The sequence below is a fragment of the Gymnogyps californianus genome, chromosome 2 (assembly GCF_018139145.2).
Source record: "Gymnogyps californianus isolate 813 chromosome 2, ASM1813914v2, whole genome shotgun sequence".
In the NCBI taxonomy this organism is placed as follows: Eukaryota; Metazoa; Chordata; class Aves; order Accipitriformes; family Cathartidae; genus Gymnogyps; species Gymnogyps californianus.
This window is the reverse complement of record NC_059472.1, coordinates 149,418,791-149,435,790: the sequence shown is the minus strand read 5'-3', so window position 1 is coordinate 149,435,790 and position 17,000 is coordinate 149,418,791. Positions and strand designations below refer to the sequence as shown.

Here is a 17,000-nt window from a genome sequence, read left to right as displayed (position 1 = left end):
GCTTGATGCAGTTGCTGGCACATAGGTATCTAGTGCCATCTGAAGTGCTCCAGGATAGTCAAGGCATCTACATGGAGCTGGCAGAAAGAACAAGATAGATGGGACTTTCTGGAGAGAGAAAGTCCCATGAAATACCACAAGAAATAAAGCTGGAGGCCAGGCAAGATAACCTAGGGCATCTCAAATGACACTAGATACCAATATGGGGACAAATGAGCTGAGCATTTGGTGGTTTTGAATAAATTGAATCAAACTCTAGGCTCTGCTGACTATAAGAGGAGTTTAGACACCTAGGTCACTTTTAGACATCTACACTGAAGTGTCTTAATCAGAAACTGAACTGCATTCAGAATGTTGCTTCAAAAATTCCTGAACTGGCAAATAATTTCCTAATGGGAACTGGCACAGTCTCCACAGTGCTGTGATTTGGACAAGTCTGCAATTCCAAGGATTCAGCACAAATCCGCTAATCCCTGGCAAAATAAAAAGAACATAGTGTTTTGTCAAAATATTTCTGTTGAACTCTAATTCCAAATGCAGTACCAAGACTATGGGGATAGAGGATTCAGGTGATTTAAATACCCTGAGGAGATGGTAGATATGGGAGCTCTTACTCCAACTCTGCTACAAGTGTTTTGCATCATAGGGAAAGGTCAAGCTCACTTAAGAATGGGAAGGGAGCATAAGCAGTCTGTTCTAACACATTCATATAACTTGGTGCTAGGTTTTATTTGCTTTAGCATTCCCTACTCATAATTTAGACCAACTTGGGCTCCACTAGATGCAGTGGTTCAGTGTAAGAAGCGCGGTATAAAAGGGACATAAATTACATCTTGATAATTGGATATAGGGTAAAGGAACCCAAATACTTATTGGAAGTGACACAATTGGTTTTTATACTGCAGTCTGACAGGGCCTTAGAAAAGTGCAAATTGTAAAGCACTTGGAATACTTCTAGAGTTTCTTGGACTTCTGAGCCAATCCTCATTCCATTGTCATACAAAAGCAACTCAACAGGAGTTATTTTGAAATAAATCAAGTTACATTGTCAATGGACATGCCAATATAAGCTAACTCTCGTCTTTTTAGACTTATTCTGGTTCATCTTTGACATTTCCTGAGAACTTTGTTATGAGATAGTAGCTGTCTAAGCTTTGTTTTCAAACTGGAAAAGCAGTTTTGTATTGCTTTAGAAATAAATGGTGGAAAAAAACCTGAGAGCGCTAAATAAAAATGGACTTCCATTTTGTTCTGGCTTCTCGTGCACTGAAAAAAGTTGAAATGAAACTGCACACAGGACAGAGAAGGTGGACAAGAAGAAACATTGGGGAGATCAACAAACAGAGCAAAATGGTAAATTCATACTTTTGCATTTGCTAAATATCCTAATATAATCGACCACTTTCAGATGTGTAATTATTTTTGGCACATCACCGGATTTTATTCTGGTTTTAGATTGTTTTCTACACTGATGAAGTTCTACCAACTGCAGTGAAGTGCTCTTCAGTACACACTAACATTGGCTCAGTGCAATTAACAGATACATCTGACAGTGACTAAAACAGCACTGCTGTTGGTATATACTCGTGAAGGCATATCTGAGGTAGTTTAAGTCTAGATAACCTGGGTACTGGCAGCACTAGCTTATATTTGGTGTTACCACCTTTGTAATTACTGAAAGTGCTGTGCAGATTTGTGCCAGCTGTTTTCAGACCTATGCGCCTCTAGTTGTACTGCTGCTGATTTCAGAGCTGCCTAGACTACATCTGGCTTGGGGACATCTCTGCAGGGACGGGGGAGAGAGAAATACAGGGAGGAAAAAGGGATGTCACATAGGATACATCTGGGCCCAAGGTGATTATTGCTGCAGAAGAGAAGGAATGTTTTGCTAGGTTGGACTGAGCGATGGCAAAAAAAAATCAGACACATGAATGAAATTACAGGTTGTAGTCTTCTCAAACATAACTATTACTGATATGTAACAAAACCTATTCCTAATAGAACAGCATGCACACACATATTATATGCAGACAGTGTCACATGGGGCTTCAACAATACCAGCTGTAATACTTAGACATATCAGACTAGGAGTGAAAAGGCTTGCTATGGCATTTAACCAGCCCGCTTCACAGCTGTGGGAGGTGCCTCTAAGCCACTTTGAGGTACAGGTAACAGAATACATTGACCTGTTTCAATCACTGTATATAGATACATAATAGATAAATTATACCTCAGAATGTGTAAATAAGCATAGTCAATCAGTGTAGCTAGGTAATAGTAAAGAATCTAGATCAACATATTGTATGTGGATAGCACATTAAAATCCACGAAAGCAAACAATTCTTACTTGCTTGAAGTCTAGTAATATATTCTTCCACCTTTTTATTACGTTTTGCATTTGTGTATTCTTTACGAGCAACAAAACCCCTGTAAGCTGAAAAGAGATGTCAAAAATTAAATAATCCATTAGGTACACAAAAGGCTGTAAGAATAAAAAAAGTCTGGAAGGAATTACAGACCTCCATTAAAATATTCATAAACATTTTGCAGGCTTTATCTTTCAAAAAAATGGCAAACAAACACAAGCAGTAAATCTACATAAAAACTATGTTTTCTGGGGAGTAAAGTTATGAATGAAATGAAATGAATATAAATTAAATGAAATGAATACAAAACACAAGAGAATCGGAAGGTAAAATAAGATGATGTTTGAAATGTAGTAAAAATTTCAGTTGATGTCTCCATCATCAGTGTAATTGGTCTTTTTATCTAGGATGGTTAATACATTTTATTTTCATTATTATATTATACAGCCTTGTCAGAGCATGCCAGAATATTATTAATAACAGTATCATCTGTGCAATCACATCCTTCCATTGTTAAAATTGCCTTTTAAATGTAATATTGATAAACGTAACTTCAGTAAAGAGATTGTCATAACCTGGTTAAAAGAAATCTTTCTTCATAAGAACAGATATCACCAAGTATAAGATATTTTGTCAAATGTAACAGCAGGAAAACAGCAAAATCCACATCCAGCATGCACATCCATCTATCAACTGTACACATGCAGTAGCTTTAAGCAAAATGTTAAATGTTTTAAAGCTATTACCTGACTGTATTTTAATAGCACTTTGTTCCCGTTGTTCCTTTATCTTTTTGTATCTCCTTGAACCCAGCCACCCTCTGACACAAGCTTGAATCAAAATAATCATGTCAACTGTCTCCTTCCGCATTAAATTTAGCTGCTCCACGTGATAGTATTTGAGGAATACCTTAAAAAGAGTAGGCAGACAAACAAAAGTTTTAGTTACCCTCCCAGGCCCTGTATTCACTCAATCCATTTAACATCAACAAGAGTTACAAGTTGGTTTCAAATGATGAACAGACTCTTTAGCTGTAGTACCTAAAGGATCATTCTTGTTAAAGATAGCATTTTCATTGTTTGGGGTATTAGTTTACCTTACTCTCCCCTTCAACATCTTTTTTCAGTCCCTGCTTATTTATGCTTTCATGGGAAGATGTTTTAAAGTCCCAGTGCAAAACTTCAGTCTGTAACTAGAAATCTGTTTTCAAAACTATGAGGCTGACAGTTTTGCTAACCTCACAAATCTGATGTATGTTACATAAATGTGATCCAAATCTGGAACCTTCAACCTCTCTGCTTTCCAATTTTAAATCTAAGGCATTGTTTGTTTACTAAATTGCTTTTATCAAGCATGAAGCTCATATAACCCCTGAAAAACTAGTCCGGCACAAGGGATACAAACACATTCCTGGTGTATATTAGGATAAAATAAAAAGTGTACAAAGAGTTTGTGCAGTTAAGACAATAATTATGCTTATTTTGCAGAATTCCCCCAATCTTTGATCACTTGTTGGTACAGATACAGGTTAACCCTAATTAAAGTAAACGTAAGCTATAGATCTCACATCTCAAGATATGCATCCTTTGGCTGCATGTTGTCCGTTAGCCTCGCTAAGACAGCAGAGGGAAATAAAGGTTAAGGAGGAGGTAACTTCATGGCTTCTGTCCCACCTATCCAGGAAGATGTCTCAGAAGAAGAACAGTTGTTTCTTCTACACTGAGGTGATTTCAAATAGTTTAGCATCCATCTCTCTCTCTCTCCATATCCTTCCTGGGCACTTCTGTTACATTAGCAAATAGAGAGACTTGGTGCAGTACTTGTCTGATGCTTCTTTTCTCTGGCAGACCTCCTGAGATCTGTCAGTTGGGGGTGGGTGGGTGTCCCTCTCTGGCACACTGGGAAGACTAGTGAACTAGAACCAAAAGCAAGAGTATGGGAACAGACAGGTGTTTCTCTTATAATAAAGTCTTCCCCCCACTTCACATACATGGGATCATCCTGCTATCTCTTCCCCCAGTACTCAGCGAAGTCTGCCACAGAGGCCTCAGGCTGGAAAGCCAAAACCTTTTCCTCTCCCTTTGTGAGTCTGATTGCTCCAGGGAAGAAGTGTAACTTCTTTTCCTTAAGAAAGCTTCGACTAAGCTCGCTGGGATCCTTACTGCTACATTTTTTGAACGAAAATGCAAGCAGTGTTGTTGTCACATACTGCTTTGCGCTGTGGCCTCACTAAAGCTGATCAGAATTTTAACACTTTACAGGGTCAGGATTTCAGCCAGATATCAGGGAACAGTACCCAGCAAAGGGTGTTTTTTTTTAAACCAAGAGAGACCAAGAGCTACCCCAACCAAATGGGTGAGAAAACAAATTGCTTAATAAGTTGACAATGACATACTGCAATAATGAAGATAGAGTATATTAAAAAATTACTTTAGTTTTTCCAAGAACCCAGTTGTCAAGGTGGGCTTTTTCCAAGATGGCAGCACAGGTTTCTGGGCTGACTGGAGGATCATCATTTGTTTTGTAACAGATAAGGTAATACCTAAAGACAAATATATGATTCTTTATTCCATTAATAGCGAACAATAGATGCAAATACATTTAAACCATTCATTTAAATAATAAAAACAGTTGCATGAAAGAAAACATAGCACTGAAAAAACCAAAACAGCATATGAAAGAAATTGCTGTGATTTATATGCAGTACTGAGAAACTCAATCAAAAGTGAATGAGTGAGATATTGCACACCCTGGAGGGCTTAATTCTGTATCAACACTACAAGGCTTTTAAAAAGCGTACAACCCAAGTAGAGTTGTGCACCAGTTCTTTGCTGCTTTGGCTCTGTGAATGCTGCTCTTGGCTGCATTCTGTGAAAGTGATTTCAGTGGCAAAATAAAAATACTTTTAAAGATTTTCTGCCTAAATTAGCTTATTTCATATCTAGAAATGTCATGAAAATTTCCTATCTTATCTCATGTGCTAGACTGTCTACCTTTGAGATAGTTAAGATGATATGAGATGCATCCCAGCTCGTTACCTCCTTGGATTCAGCTTTGCAGATCCTTTTGGAACATATACGTGCCGTTATGACATACCATATGTAAGAATTTAATCTGGCAAACTCATTACTCAGAATTAATTCTGACTAGGAAAAGAGGTCAGGATGCTCACGCATAAAAATAACCCATAACATACCAGCTCAGCTGCTGGGTAGGAAAGTTCTTGTGTGTTCCAGGACTTTCCAAAATGCTCCATAACAAAATGAACCACTCCTATCTTGGTTTTTTTAATTCAGGAAAATTACATGAATTATGTGTGCTTCCTGACAGTACATTCTGCTTTTTTCTTGTTATTCAGCCTTTATACAGAAAGCTTGGGTTGTACCAGCTTTAAATAACGGTAACAATTTACTCATGGAATAATAAAAAAGAGACAATGATGATTCCTGCATTATCACCAATTCCTACAGCTCCTTTTTTTTCTCTTTTTATTACATAATGAATTGGCTTATTTTTATTCTAACAAAATAATTTTGCCATTATCCCAGGTCTACCTGTAACTCTCAACTATTAAAAAAAAAAAAAAAAGACAAGGAGATAGATACTTAATAAAAATCCCTTTTTGTCTGAGGGTCATATCCTCAGTGCTGGAGATCTGCATAGCCTCACTGCAATCAGGGGCACGCTCTCTGGAGAGTTCTTTTAAGTTCACTGCTTTCCTCTCTTTTACCTGAACAGTAAAATTTTTTATAAAAAGCAGTGACCAAAAGCCACAGCACATCTTGGTGCAGTGATAACTACCTTTTCCGATGCTGCACTCTTCCAAAACAGTAATAGTCCCAGGATTATTCTTTCCAGAAACAGTGCTATAAAAACATCACTTTCTCTTTCCTCTCTCTCCTCGTGCACTGGCAGCACTCTGCTGCTAGCTCTCTGTTTCTAGTGCACTATTACTTTTAAGTGCTTCTGTCTGAATGAGTGTTGTTTGCTTCTTCCCAGTTTTAATCTCAGTTCCACAAATCTCAGTTTCGACTGAGGCAAATACTCAGGGTCTCTCTTTATTTGTAAGAGACAAGTACAGATTAAATGCTCAGGGTTAATTTTTTGGGGCAGAAGAAGAAGAGATAGTTAAAGGAATTACAAAATCATAGTGAGTTCATTACTCTTCTTCTTAACAAGTGACTAATACTTAGAAATTGCATTTTAAACAAAACTATGCACTTAATCAACTTCTCAGCCCTAGATTAGCAATACCAAATTATCATCCACCCTGTACAAGCAGATACTGCACAGTGCTGAACGTCAGGAGCTAGAGAAACTGTGGTGCTCCTTGGATGCTATTGATCCAAATTCTCGGCTTTAATTTGAAGCGTTACATTTCTAAACCCTAAGTCTTTGAAGAAAACTTGCAGATTATAAGCAAGACAATTTTTACCCAAATGCACAGGGAGTGTGAAACAATCATTCTGAGATGTATCATCTTCCTCTACCAATCCAAAACAGGTCACTAATCTTGTGCCTGAACTACCCTTTGTCATCCAGTCTGTACTCTTCTTTGTCACAGGAAATGTCTTTGTATTTTTTATTTAAAGACCATGCCAAAGACACTGCTGATGCTTAGCAAACACAAGGCAGCAATGATAGGACAGAAAAGGGCTTCTTCACATCAATGTTACCGTTTTATGAAGTTAGCGAACAGTATACGGTGTGAATAACCCTGTCTTCGAATTCTTGCTGTCTCCAGAATTCCCGTGTAACGCAACTGAACCAACACTTTTTCTTTATCAAACTTGTTTGCCTGCCGGTCGTTGTTTGGCTTGATGCACCTGACAAAATGGGGCTGGCCGACGACCATTTTGGATAACAAATCCATCAGAGAATACTGCAAGAAAGTAACAAGATATCTGCCACCAGGATATGTATAAAACTTGTATATAGGTCCATGTGTAGCTGAAATTTTATTTCATATGATCAGAATCATGTCCAAACCCATTTAAATTTCAGTAAGCTGGTACTTTAACGGTAGATGAAGTAAATGACCCAACAACAATTCTAGCTTTGATAAGATCTCTAAATTACTAGCGTATACTACTTGAGAGAAACACTGATTCCAAATGGATGTACCAAATTCCACCCAGAACATCCTCACAAACTGCCATAATGTCTAAAATATGATAGAAGCTCTCCTTACACTTATTTGCTTCTCTTGGAGCCTTGTTAGGTAATTACAGCCCACTTTTTCTTTTTCCTGTTGTCATCTATTTGAAGATCCTTATTCACCCAGAGAGTAAATCATCCATCTATGGATGGGAAGTGGAAGAGCAACAAGCCAGTAAATATTGCCATCCCTTCATTAGACTGGAGGAAACTAAGGCCACCCCAGAAGAGGGGCTGCTTAAACGGCTCTGATCTAGCACGTCCTGTTCATTATATAGGCTGATGGTGATACTATAGGGCAAAACTCGAAGTACACAAAATTACAATTCCAAAGTTGCACTCTTCCCACCTCACCAGGGCACCAGGCTAGCAGAGGGGATGCAGTTTGTAGCTCCCCATGCCAACTGAGGTGAATCTGGCTGTAAACAACCTTGACTGGTGTTTTCTAAAATTGCTTCATGGGAGGATCTTATTAAAACACAAATGAAGAGGCTCATTCCTCAAGATTCAACCTGACTCAACAGAAAGACACAGCCAGGAGGTAATGCAGTTCAGCAGTAGGCTGGATACATGAAACTAGTGTAGGACATCAAGAGCCATATGTTTCCTATTAAAATGTACAATTCCATTCTGGACAGACACTGCACCATGCAGCAAAGTACTTAATTAGCTTCATCACTAGTGTGCCAATCGAACACAAACAAGTAGGACACGCTAATGGATAATTTTTTTTTCCACTCAGTCTGAGGTGGCAGATGCTTTTCTCAATCACCCATAGGTTTCTGCGTATGAGTAAACCAGTGGGGCTGAAGTTGACTCTTCATTTAAGAGCATTAGCTAGCATGATCTGAGCAGGGATTTCCACTACAGAAAATAACAACAGAAAAGTGTAAATATAATTAACTTGTTTGCTGCCTCTGATGCTAGATGTGCTGGTAATGCACTGAATCACAGACATTAGGTTTGAATGAGACTCAATAAATTTTTCCATCTAGAACTTTAAAACACCATGCAGCTTTGGACCACCACGATACCTAGGCTGAAATTATACTTCACAGTCCACAAAGCTGTGCAATTGTATCTACTAAACAGAGATCTTGCTCCTTACTGTTCTCTGTCATAGATGTAAATGAACTCTTACGGGTCACGAACATCACCTCAGCCATCTTTATGTTTTTCCTGGGAAAGATAACTAAATAAGAGTTGGAAATTCAGAGCTGAGTCCAAGTGAACCAACTCTGTGCACCACCTTGGAGGAAAGAATGCTCTTCACAGCTATCTTCTATTGCAGGACCAGCAGCACAGCCAGTGCTTGGGAAGGTCAAGAGCACTGCTGAAGGAGCCACAAGGATGGACTCAGGACAGCCTCTGAGCAGTGACCATCAAGGTCTTTCTCTGGAGCTCCTGCTTCAAATTAACTTTGCCCTCTTGCTTCTTAAACTCTTAAAGAAATGCTATGCCACTAATGTCCAACCTCCCTTTATCTGCCTTGGTGGAAAAACAAGCAAGTTAAAGATTAATATTGATCATCATACATTATCATGACAGAAATGTGGCTGTGTAATCAAGTACAATTAAAGATGAAACATCACAATCTCCTCTAGATATTTCTACTGCACAGACTGCTGCACCATATATGCAGTTCAGAAACTCTAAATGGATCACTGTTGACTCTAAGTCAACAGGTGCATTTCAAAAGGTGAAAGAATAAACATTCATTCTACTCTAGAAAAATTTATTAAAAGATCTGATATCTTACTCTAAAATAAGAGGCGACTGTCTGTGTTTTCATGCTGGTTGTCTCTCTTGGATGATGTCCGGTATCCCCTGCTTCATTCTATACAGGTGAAGAAAGAAAACAACACTTTTTACCTCTGTTGAGCCTGTAGTGCCCTTTCCACTGCCACAACAAAGCACCCCTCAGAGAACGTCATTAATTTTAAAAAAAAGTATTCTAAACAGAAAAAGTTACAGCATGATCACTAGCACAAATCAGTTACACCAGAACGTTACATTACTTTGCTACACAATACACAAACGTTCACACACAGAGGACACAATCTGATAACGGAGCATCTAAATAATTGCCACAAATAACCTGACAATGTCTGAGGTCCTGTCTGTTATTTCATCATCACTGTTATTTTGGTAGTTCTCTAAGGAACTTGACTATACTCCACACCAATATTTTAATTTCTCTTTTTGCTACAATACAGCTAGGAAATAATATTTTTTTCCCCTGAAGTTGTTATAAAACTATAGCCAGAAAGAAGGGAAATGTTAGGTTTTTACCTCACGGAAGGAATATGAATTGCACAACACAAAGATATCCAGCTAAACAGAAAAGAAAACAGGAGAGGGAGAAAAACCAAGGAAGGGGTTACTTGCTTACTTTTAGTACCAATAACAGTATTGCCTTTCTAGTTTCAATTAGGGTTCAATGCAAAATCACAAAATCGGTTTTCTTACCTTTGTATGACTGATTGATTTCTGGGGGGTCCACATTTGGTAACTGATTGTAGTTTTGCTTTTAGTGTGTGCCAGGTTACCTATGGGAAGATGAAAGAAAGCAACCTACCAAAATGCTTACATCTCATCTAAACTAAAAACTATGCTCAACCACCTTATTCATGCCCCCAGTGTACCCATATGATTATAAAGGTCATTGAGATTTTCAGAGTATGTCCTCATTTTCCCTTTCACCCTTGGGATGGAACAAACTCTGAAGAAGTTTCATGAAGATGGAACATGGGCTGAATTTTCCTCCTTCAGCACTTACGTCACCTACTAGAGCAAAAAAATAAACAGACTGCTGCAGAAGGTAAGAGAGATACATCTTAGAGCATCCATGTGGTTTTACCCTAAGGATGTTATTGTACTATTCTAGTTCTAAGGCTACACATATATTAATTAAAAAAAAAAAGTGCTAGCAGCCTTCTCTGGCCCTGAGGGCAGGTGACATGGCATGACTCAAGTCTATACAGCTAAACTCTATACTTCACTACTCTTTCAACCTCCTGGTAAAAATAAGGTTGTATCCTTCCACAGAGCTTGTTGGAAACCATCACTGGCCTGTGCTTTCTCTTGAAGTGTGCCTGGGTATCTGGGAGACTGCTAGCTGACATGGTTCAAAACTGTCCCAGAGAGGCATGCTAACAATTAATCAGAATGGGCAATCCTGTGGGAGTGTTTCAGCTACTGTTCACTGGCCCTGTTTGGTTTACTAGCATAGACATAGTCTTAAGACTCTAACCTTGGAATTCTTAATCAAGTAATACCTTTATTATGATGACTTGAAGGACTAGGTGCATGGGAGTGGTTTACACAGACACTGGTCTTGTAAAGGAATAATGAAAATTCTGCTGAGCTTTCCATCATGTCACTCTATGTTGATAAACCCCAACCATTGCTGCACACTGCCATTGCTTCTGCTAATAACATAACACCTCTGGAATCTCACTCTCCACTGGGAAAGCCTGTAATCTCTCTGTGCTCTGCTACTATCAGTAAGAGATGGATAAGAGTTGGATAAACAACTGCAAATACACAGCATGCCGATCTAATGCGTCATGTTTTATGTGATGATATCAAGGGCTAAACCTCCCTTGGGCTTAGCTGAATATCACTCACACCTAACTTTAGCTATCTGAAAGTGAGGTGTCTACAGGATCCCTGCTGTATTCAGTGGAGAGAGGCACCTTCAGAGATTTATCCCATCCTAAGAGAAACACCTGAGGTAGGCAAGATCAGTTGGACTGTGGGTAAACCTCTACATTTCCACTGATTCTAGATGAATAACTTAGATCAGAAATCTAACTTTTAGTTGGCTATAGCTGGATGGTTTGGGTCAGGTTCAAAAGGCTACACACAGCGTTTCATAACATTTAACAAGAAGACTAAAACAACCTTCAGAGTTCTCTTGCAAAACATTACATAAGACTTGGGATCAGTTCTTGGGACCATTTGGGCCCTGACTTTGGCTCTACAGAAATTATAGTTTAGTATCTTAGTAGATATCAACAAGTCAAAAAATTCAGGCAATGACATGGAGCTCAGTGTTTTCCCAGGAACACCGACTTAAAACAGACCTTCAAGACCAAATTTTGCATTCCACCAGCAAAGCTCCCTTTGTGAAGAGTAGGAGCCAAAACCTCAGTTTCTGTAAGCTACGATAACATTTTAGAGAAATGTCCATTAGGCTCTTCCAATTTAGCTTTTCTGTTCTACTACAAGTACATCTCCCATGTAGTTGTACAAGAAAGTAATGTTGCAAAGTACTTACTGTATGGCATCAATGCCATCACACAGGGAGTAATACAACTTAATAGCAAACTGGTTGTAAGGAGACTTACTTACCCATCACCCTAAAATGGCAGGTAGGACACTGTGCAAGGACCTGGTTCAACTAAGGTGCAACTGAGGAGTAATTGCTGTACAGCCAGTCATATTCCTCCACCCCAACTTATGAACTCCCCGAGGAAGGGCTCACTACTAGGACCCCATCAGTTACCTATTGTAAAGGACTAAAAGACTGGGGAAATAGAGGAGTGTCTCCTCACTCTTTGCAGCAGATGTTAGGAGCCCCAACCTTGGTTCTCTACTAGAGAAAAATTGCACTGAGACAAAACAGTCAATTTATATATGCCCTGTCCAAAAAAGGCCAGTGACTTACCTGATCCTTTCTGTTCAGTCCTCAACTCAAGGGATGCACTCCACTCCCTGTCTTGCTCCCCTACCCTGAAGAGAGGACCCTGAAAGAAGCCTCTACCACTTCCTTGGCACTTGACCAGACCAATCCCTCCCCTGCAGCTTGAGATGGCTGGGGCTCCATTCTGTATAGATTCTAGGGTTGGAAAGTTAAGCCACAAAGTGTATAATGTCATCAACAAATGGTCATATGAAACCTAGCAGTGGTCATCACGAAGGCTAGAGAAGAATAAAAACATTACCACAATAGAAATACCTGTTTTTGTAAGAGGATGGGTTACCAACTGTCGTGTCAGATTGTTTTCCGATGATCGCAGTAGCAGCACAATATCAGCTGGCAGAGTATCTCTATTTTTGGCTAGGAATCCACTTGCATTATATAGAACCTGTTTAAAAAGTGCATTTACGCATCTTCTGGGCTTTTGAAAAGTAATTGTGAATTTAAGCACTCTGGCATGTGGCTTTTAATATATCAAGTTACACAAATAGTTTTTCAGCCATCAGGCTTGCTCTTGCTTACAGTCTTTCTTTTGATCACTGAAAGTTCTAACTTTTCAATACTGAGAACCATTATGATGCAGATCACTAAAAGCAAATCCATTATTCCAAAGTAGCTTGAGACATTTATTTTCCCTAATGCAGATATGTTAATATTAGTTTTAGCCAGTGTGGATTTATCACTAGGACAAGTGTATTGTAGTCCTCCTTTACACTAGTACATGTGTAAATGCACAATTAACAATGCACTTGATTTCAACCATATCACACAGGATTACCCCTATGACCGTACAGTCTTTCTGTCCCATTCATATCGTGCTGTACTGGACTCAGGACTTACCACTCTTCCTAGAGATCTCTGTATTAATTGTAGAGGAAGTTTGCAAAATCACAAACTGCATATTGGCAATTGAAATCTCTCTAAAAATTCCAGGAATGGTGTACCTAACTCAAAATGTACCTCCAGGGCTCTATCTCAATGATGCTGTAAAGGACCCACAAGAAAACCTGGCCTGTGAGGAAGGGTAGAAGATACTGGCATATTTAATTTAGAAAAAACCCTCACAAAACAACTCACTAACAGTCTTAAATTACAAAAAAGGCTTGTAAAGGAAGAGGAAATAAGTTGTTCTCCAGTTCCACAGTAAACAGGACTAGGAGTAATGAACTTACATCACAGCAATGGAGATAAAAGTTAGACAGTAGGAGAAACTTCCTAACAAAAAAGCTTGTTGAACACTGGAAAGGGCTGATGGGGCACTGGTGGAATCCCCATCTTCAGTGGCTGGTGTCAGGAATGCTACAGGAAGAGCTGGCTCTCTGCTCCTCAACAGTGAGATATGCTATGCTGGTGAAGTGTAATTCAGCTGGAGGTGAGATTCAGAGGAGTTACTGCAGGCCTTTTGTAGCTGGATGTCTTACACAAGGGGCAAGTTACCTTCCATCAGCTGATGGGCAGTATGTTGCCTCTTTCCAGGCCGGCTGCTCCAGCACTGCACAGATCCAGCACAGTTTCCTATGTGAGACGGCAATGCCCGCTCCATATCCTTTAAAAGAGCTCAAAAGGAGGTGGGAGCTCCTGCTTTCACAAGGCAAGGTTCAGGTGACCAGTGGCATCTTGCTGCAGTGCATCAGCAACTCCTCCTGAGTTTGAAAGGCATGTGCAGCAAGTCACCTTGTACAGGAGGGCAAGATGCTGCTCATCAAATGAAGCAGAAAGCAGGGCCTGCACTATCTATGTGGCTGATGACAAAGTACAGAACTAAGTAAGGCTGATGGTGTGTAGGAGGTAGTAGAAAGAATGGAGCTGGATCCTGATTCGAAGCAGTGGGAACAAGCATGGCACATGACTTTGAGGAAATAAGGGGAAGAGCACTGAGTTGCATTACATAATGGTTATGTTTTGGTTCTTCTGTAATACAGTCAGTTCATTTACCTGGTGAATTTTAAGAAAAATACACTCCTGCTATTGCTTTTTTTTATGAAGGAAAATAACTTTTCGATTTACTTTTGATGTGTAACGCACTGCCAACATTTCCATGTCAGGCCTGAATAGATGAAGGTTAAGAACCAACCCAGCTGACCTCTTCTATTACTTTCCAGACCTACCATTCCACAATCCCCAACTAGTATCATTAGGTCTCTTACCTTTCCTGCATAATGATAAATCCCAAAGGTTAGATCTACTCTTTTGGGTCTCCAAAAATATTTTGACTTCAAATTATCTTCAAATTTTTCTGAAAGGAAACACATAGCTTATCTTACTGGAGTTACTGTACAATAATTGTCTTCCAAAGCTGTATTCATCTAAGAATATTGCCTGACTTCTCAGACAATGCAGAGGCACAAAACAGACTCTGATGTTTTTAAGGACAAAGATATCATAATGGTCTTGTAACAAAAGGCACTGGACAGAGAATATAGGAGCTCTTGGACCAGTTACTTACTTTGTACCAATTTTTTTCTGTGTGACCTCGGAAAATTGCTTGCCTTTCTAAGCTTTTGATCTTCATATATGAAACAAGGTAGTAATCCTTCCTAATGATTCCTTGGGGAATTGTGAGGAAACATTTACCAATTGATTGAGGGCCTCTGTACTGTAGACTAAAAAGTATGAGGATGGAAAGACAACAAGCTCATATAATAGCTTTAGCATGGGCATCATTACTGGATGTTATTAGGTTTTGTGATTTGTGATTGGGTGTCAGTTAAAACTCTCATCTGACAATTTGCACATCCAAAAATGAGTAAAACAAGGATTTATCTGCACAGAAACCCCACTGAAATAACTAAATCAACTGTAACTGCAACTACTCAGCAGCACTGAAATATTCAGGATCTGAATTACAACATATTTAGGTGTTTTAATTTTAATTTCTGAATAGAAAAAAACAGGAAGCATAATTTGCTCAAAGGCACTGAGCCTTAAAGGTTTCCAGCCATTACCCTTAAAAAGTACTAAAATTCTTGTTCAGATACAGCTCATCAAAAATCTCAGAGCTGAACATGACTCAACTTTGAAAACAGTGTTCTTGGCATATGAACCTAGAGTTCTAACTCAGTTTGATCTTTATCTTTCAAGCCCTGCAGCTAAAAATTCCTGAATGCAGGAGAACTCAAAACCTGGATCAGCATCTTAGGTTCATTTGTACTCTTGATGTTTCTCTATCAACTTTAAAGACACATCCATTCCTGCATGCATGCCTCCCTCAAACATACTGTGACACTGGAACGTGGGCTCACTAAAAACATAACTAGCATATAGCCTAAACTGGACACGCCAAACAGAAATCTAACAGGGAGACATCCTGCAAAACTGTGAAATAAACCATATACTTACCTACAAGTGTCTGATCTGTTGCTTGTGGGAATCGACTTTCCTCATCCAGCAGGGACAATAAACCCATTGGTTTCTGCAGGAACATATCTAAGAGGGGCCTGTTGTCCTCATATTCTATAACTCTTGCATCAACACCTTCATATAGGTATTCATTCTGTAACAAGCAACAGAAGGCACGTTTTGTCTATGTATACAGAACCACTTCAGAAAATAATTCACAAACTGTCAATTGTAGCAAATTAAAACTACATTGAAAAAGTATGCCCCGCAGCTAAAGACATTAAGGTTTTGCAGGAACAAATGTCAGTTGGGATGTATCAGACTGTCAGGCTATAGATTTTAATTTGCCTTTAGATATGTAAGTGCTTCCTATGGCGTATTTGGTAAAGTAAGATGCTTTCCAGGAATATGCAAGAATTAAAGAAACAGAGTTGAAGACGATAAAGTATAGTGTTCGCAGATGGAGACCTCAGTGTCTATTTACTTCCCTGGTCTGCAAGGTAAAAAATATTTCTTAATCATTTAGAGCTACATTTACATTCCCAATTTGTTGCTCAGATCTATGTGATGTACAGTGGCCAAAATTTACAAAGGTGACTACAGATTACAGAGGCCTCACTTGTTTATCTCCCTCCTCAAATACCTGGAAAAGTTCTTATGTGGAGAAGAATGGTGCACACACTTTCTAATAATTAAAGAATGGTGTACATACTTTCTAAAAATTAAATAAATTGTCTCAGGTTGACCTCTACAACATTTTCACTCCTTTTAAGGAACTAAGGAAAGGTATTCAGCACGATCAAAAAACAATAGAAAAGCTGGTGGGGTTTTTTGTGTTGTTTTTTTTTTTTTTTTTTTTCTCCTGAAGACTGCAAATATCTTTGGATTCCTACCAGACTGAGAAAAACCTGATAACAAATGCTGTGTCCACAGTGTGTTGAGATCGTTTTATCTTGAAAATAATTTAAATTACAGCTGAAGAACACAAGAATGACTTTCTTTAATCCTTCAGCAAGGCAGAGGACAGCCATAGATTTACCAAGAGAAGGATGCTCTAGGGACTGCCACCCCTCCATTATTTTCGCCTGCATTACGTAATGCAATAGCAGTTATCCACTGCACAGAGCTCCCATATATATCAGGGCTGCCTTCAGTCCTGTGCAGCCTATACTATGAAACACATAATTAAGCCTTTTGATCTACTTTAAAAATCATCTCTCTTCCAAAGGATAGGACCTTATAAAAGTGTTGTATTAATGTATGATGTTAACATCACAGTTGTGCTATCCTGAATTCATTGTGAGAAGAGTGTCATAAACATGAATGATGGCTAATATTAATGAGTTCAAAGACCTCTAACCCTGAAAGACCTCTCCTTATGTGTCATTCACGTGAATCTGAATGAGTGAAGAAGGCAATATATTGAGCGTTTC

The 17,000-nt window shown here is 38.9% G+C and overlaps 1 protein-coding gene across 1 annotated transcript in view; it reads right to left on the bottom strand.

Annotated features, from left to right (window-relative positions):
- MYO3A (myosin IIIA) overlaps positions 1 to 17,000 on the bottom strand; it is a 124,756-nt gene that overhangs the window by 21,688 nt on the left and 86,068 nt on the right. Inside the window, exons 20-29 of the mRNA XM_050892533.1 lie at positions 15,568 to 15,721; positions 14,376 to 14,464; positions 12,487 to 12,616; positions 12,196 to 12,366; positions 9,993 to 10,072; positions 9,283 to 9,360; positions 7,043 to 7,248; positions 4,797 to 4,908; positions 3,113 to 3,275; positions 2,348 to 2,434 (exon numbers count right to left, since the gene is read on the bottom strand). Of these exons, the coding sequence (XP_050748490.1) occupies positions 2,348 to 2,434; positions 3,113 to 3,275; positions 4,797 to 4,908; positions 7,043 to 7,248; positions 9,283 to 9,360; positions 9,993 to 10,072; positions 12,196 to 12,366; positions 12,487 to 12,616; positions 14,376 to 14,464; positions 15,568 to 15,721 (1,270 nt within the window). The remainder of the gene's footprint in view (positions 1 to 2,347; positions 2,435 to 3,112; positions 3,276 to 4,796; positions 4,909 to 7,042; positions 7,249 to 9,282; positions 9,361 to 9,992; positions 10,073 to 12,195; positions 12,367 to 12,486; positions 12,617 to 14,375; positions 14,465 to 15,567; positions 15,722 to 17,000) is intronic.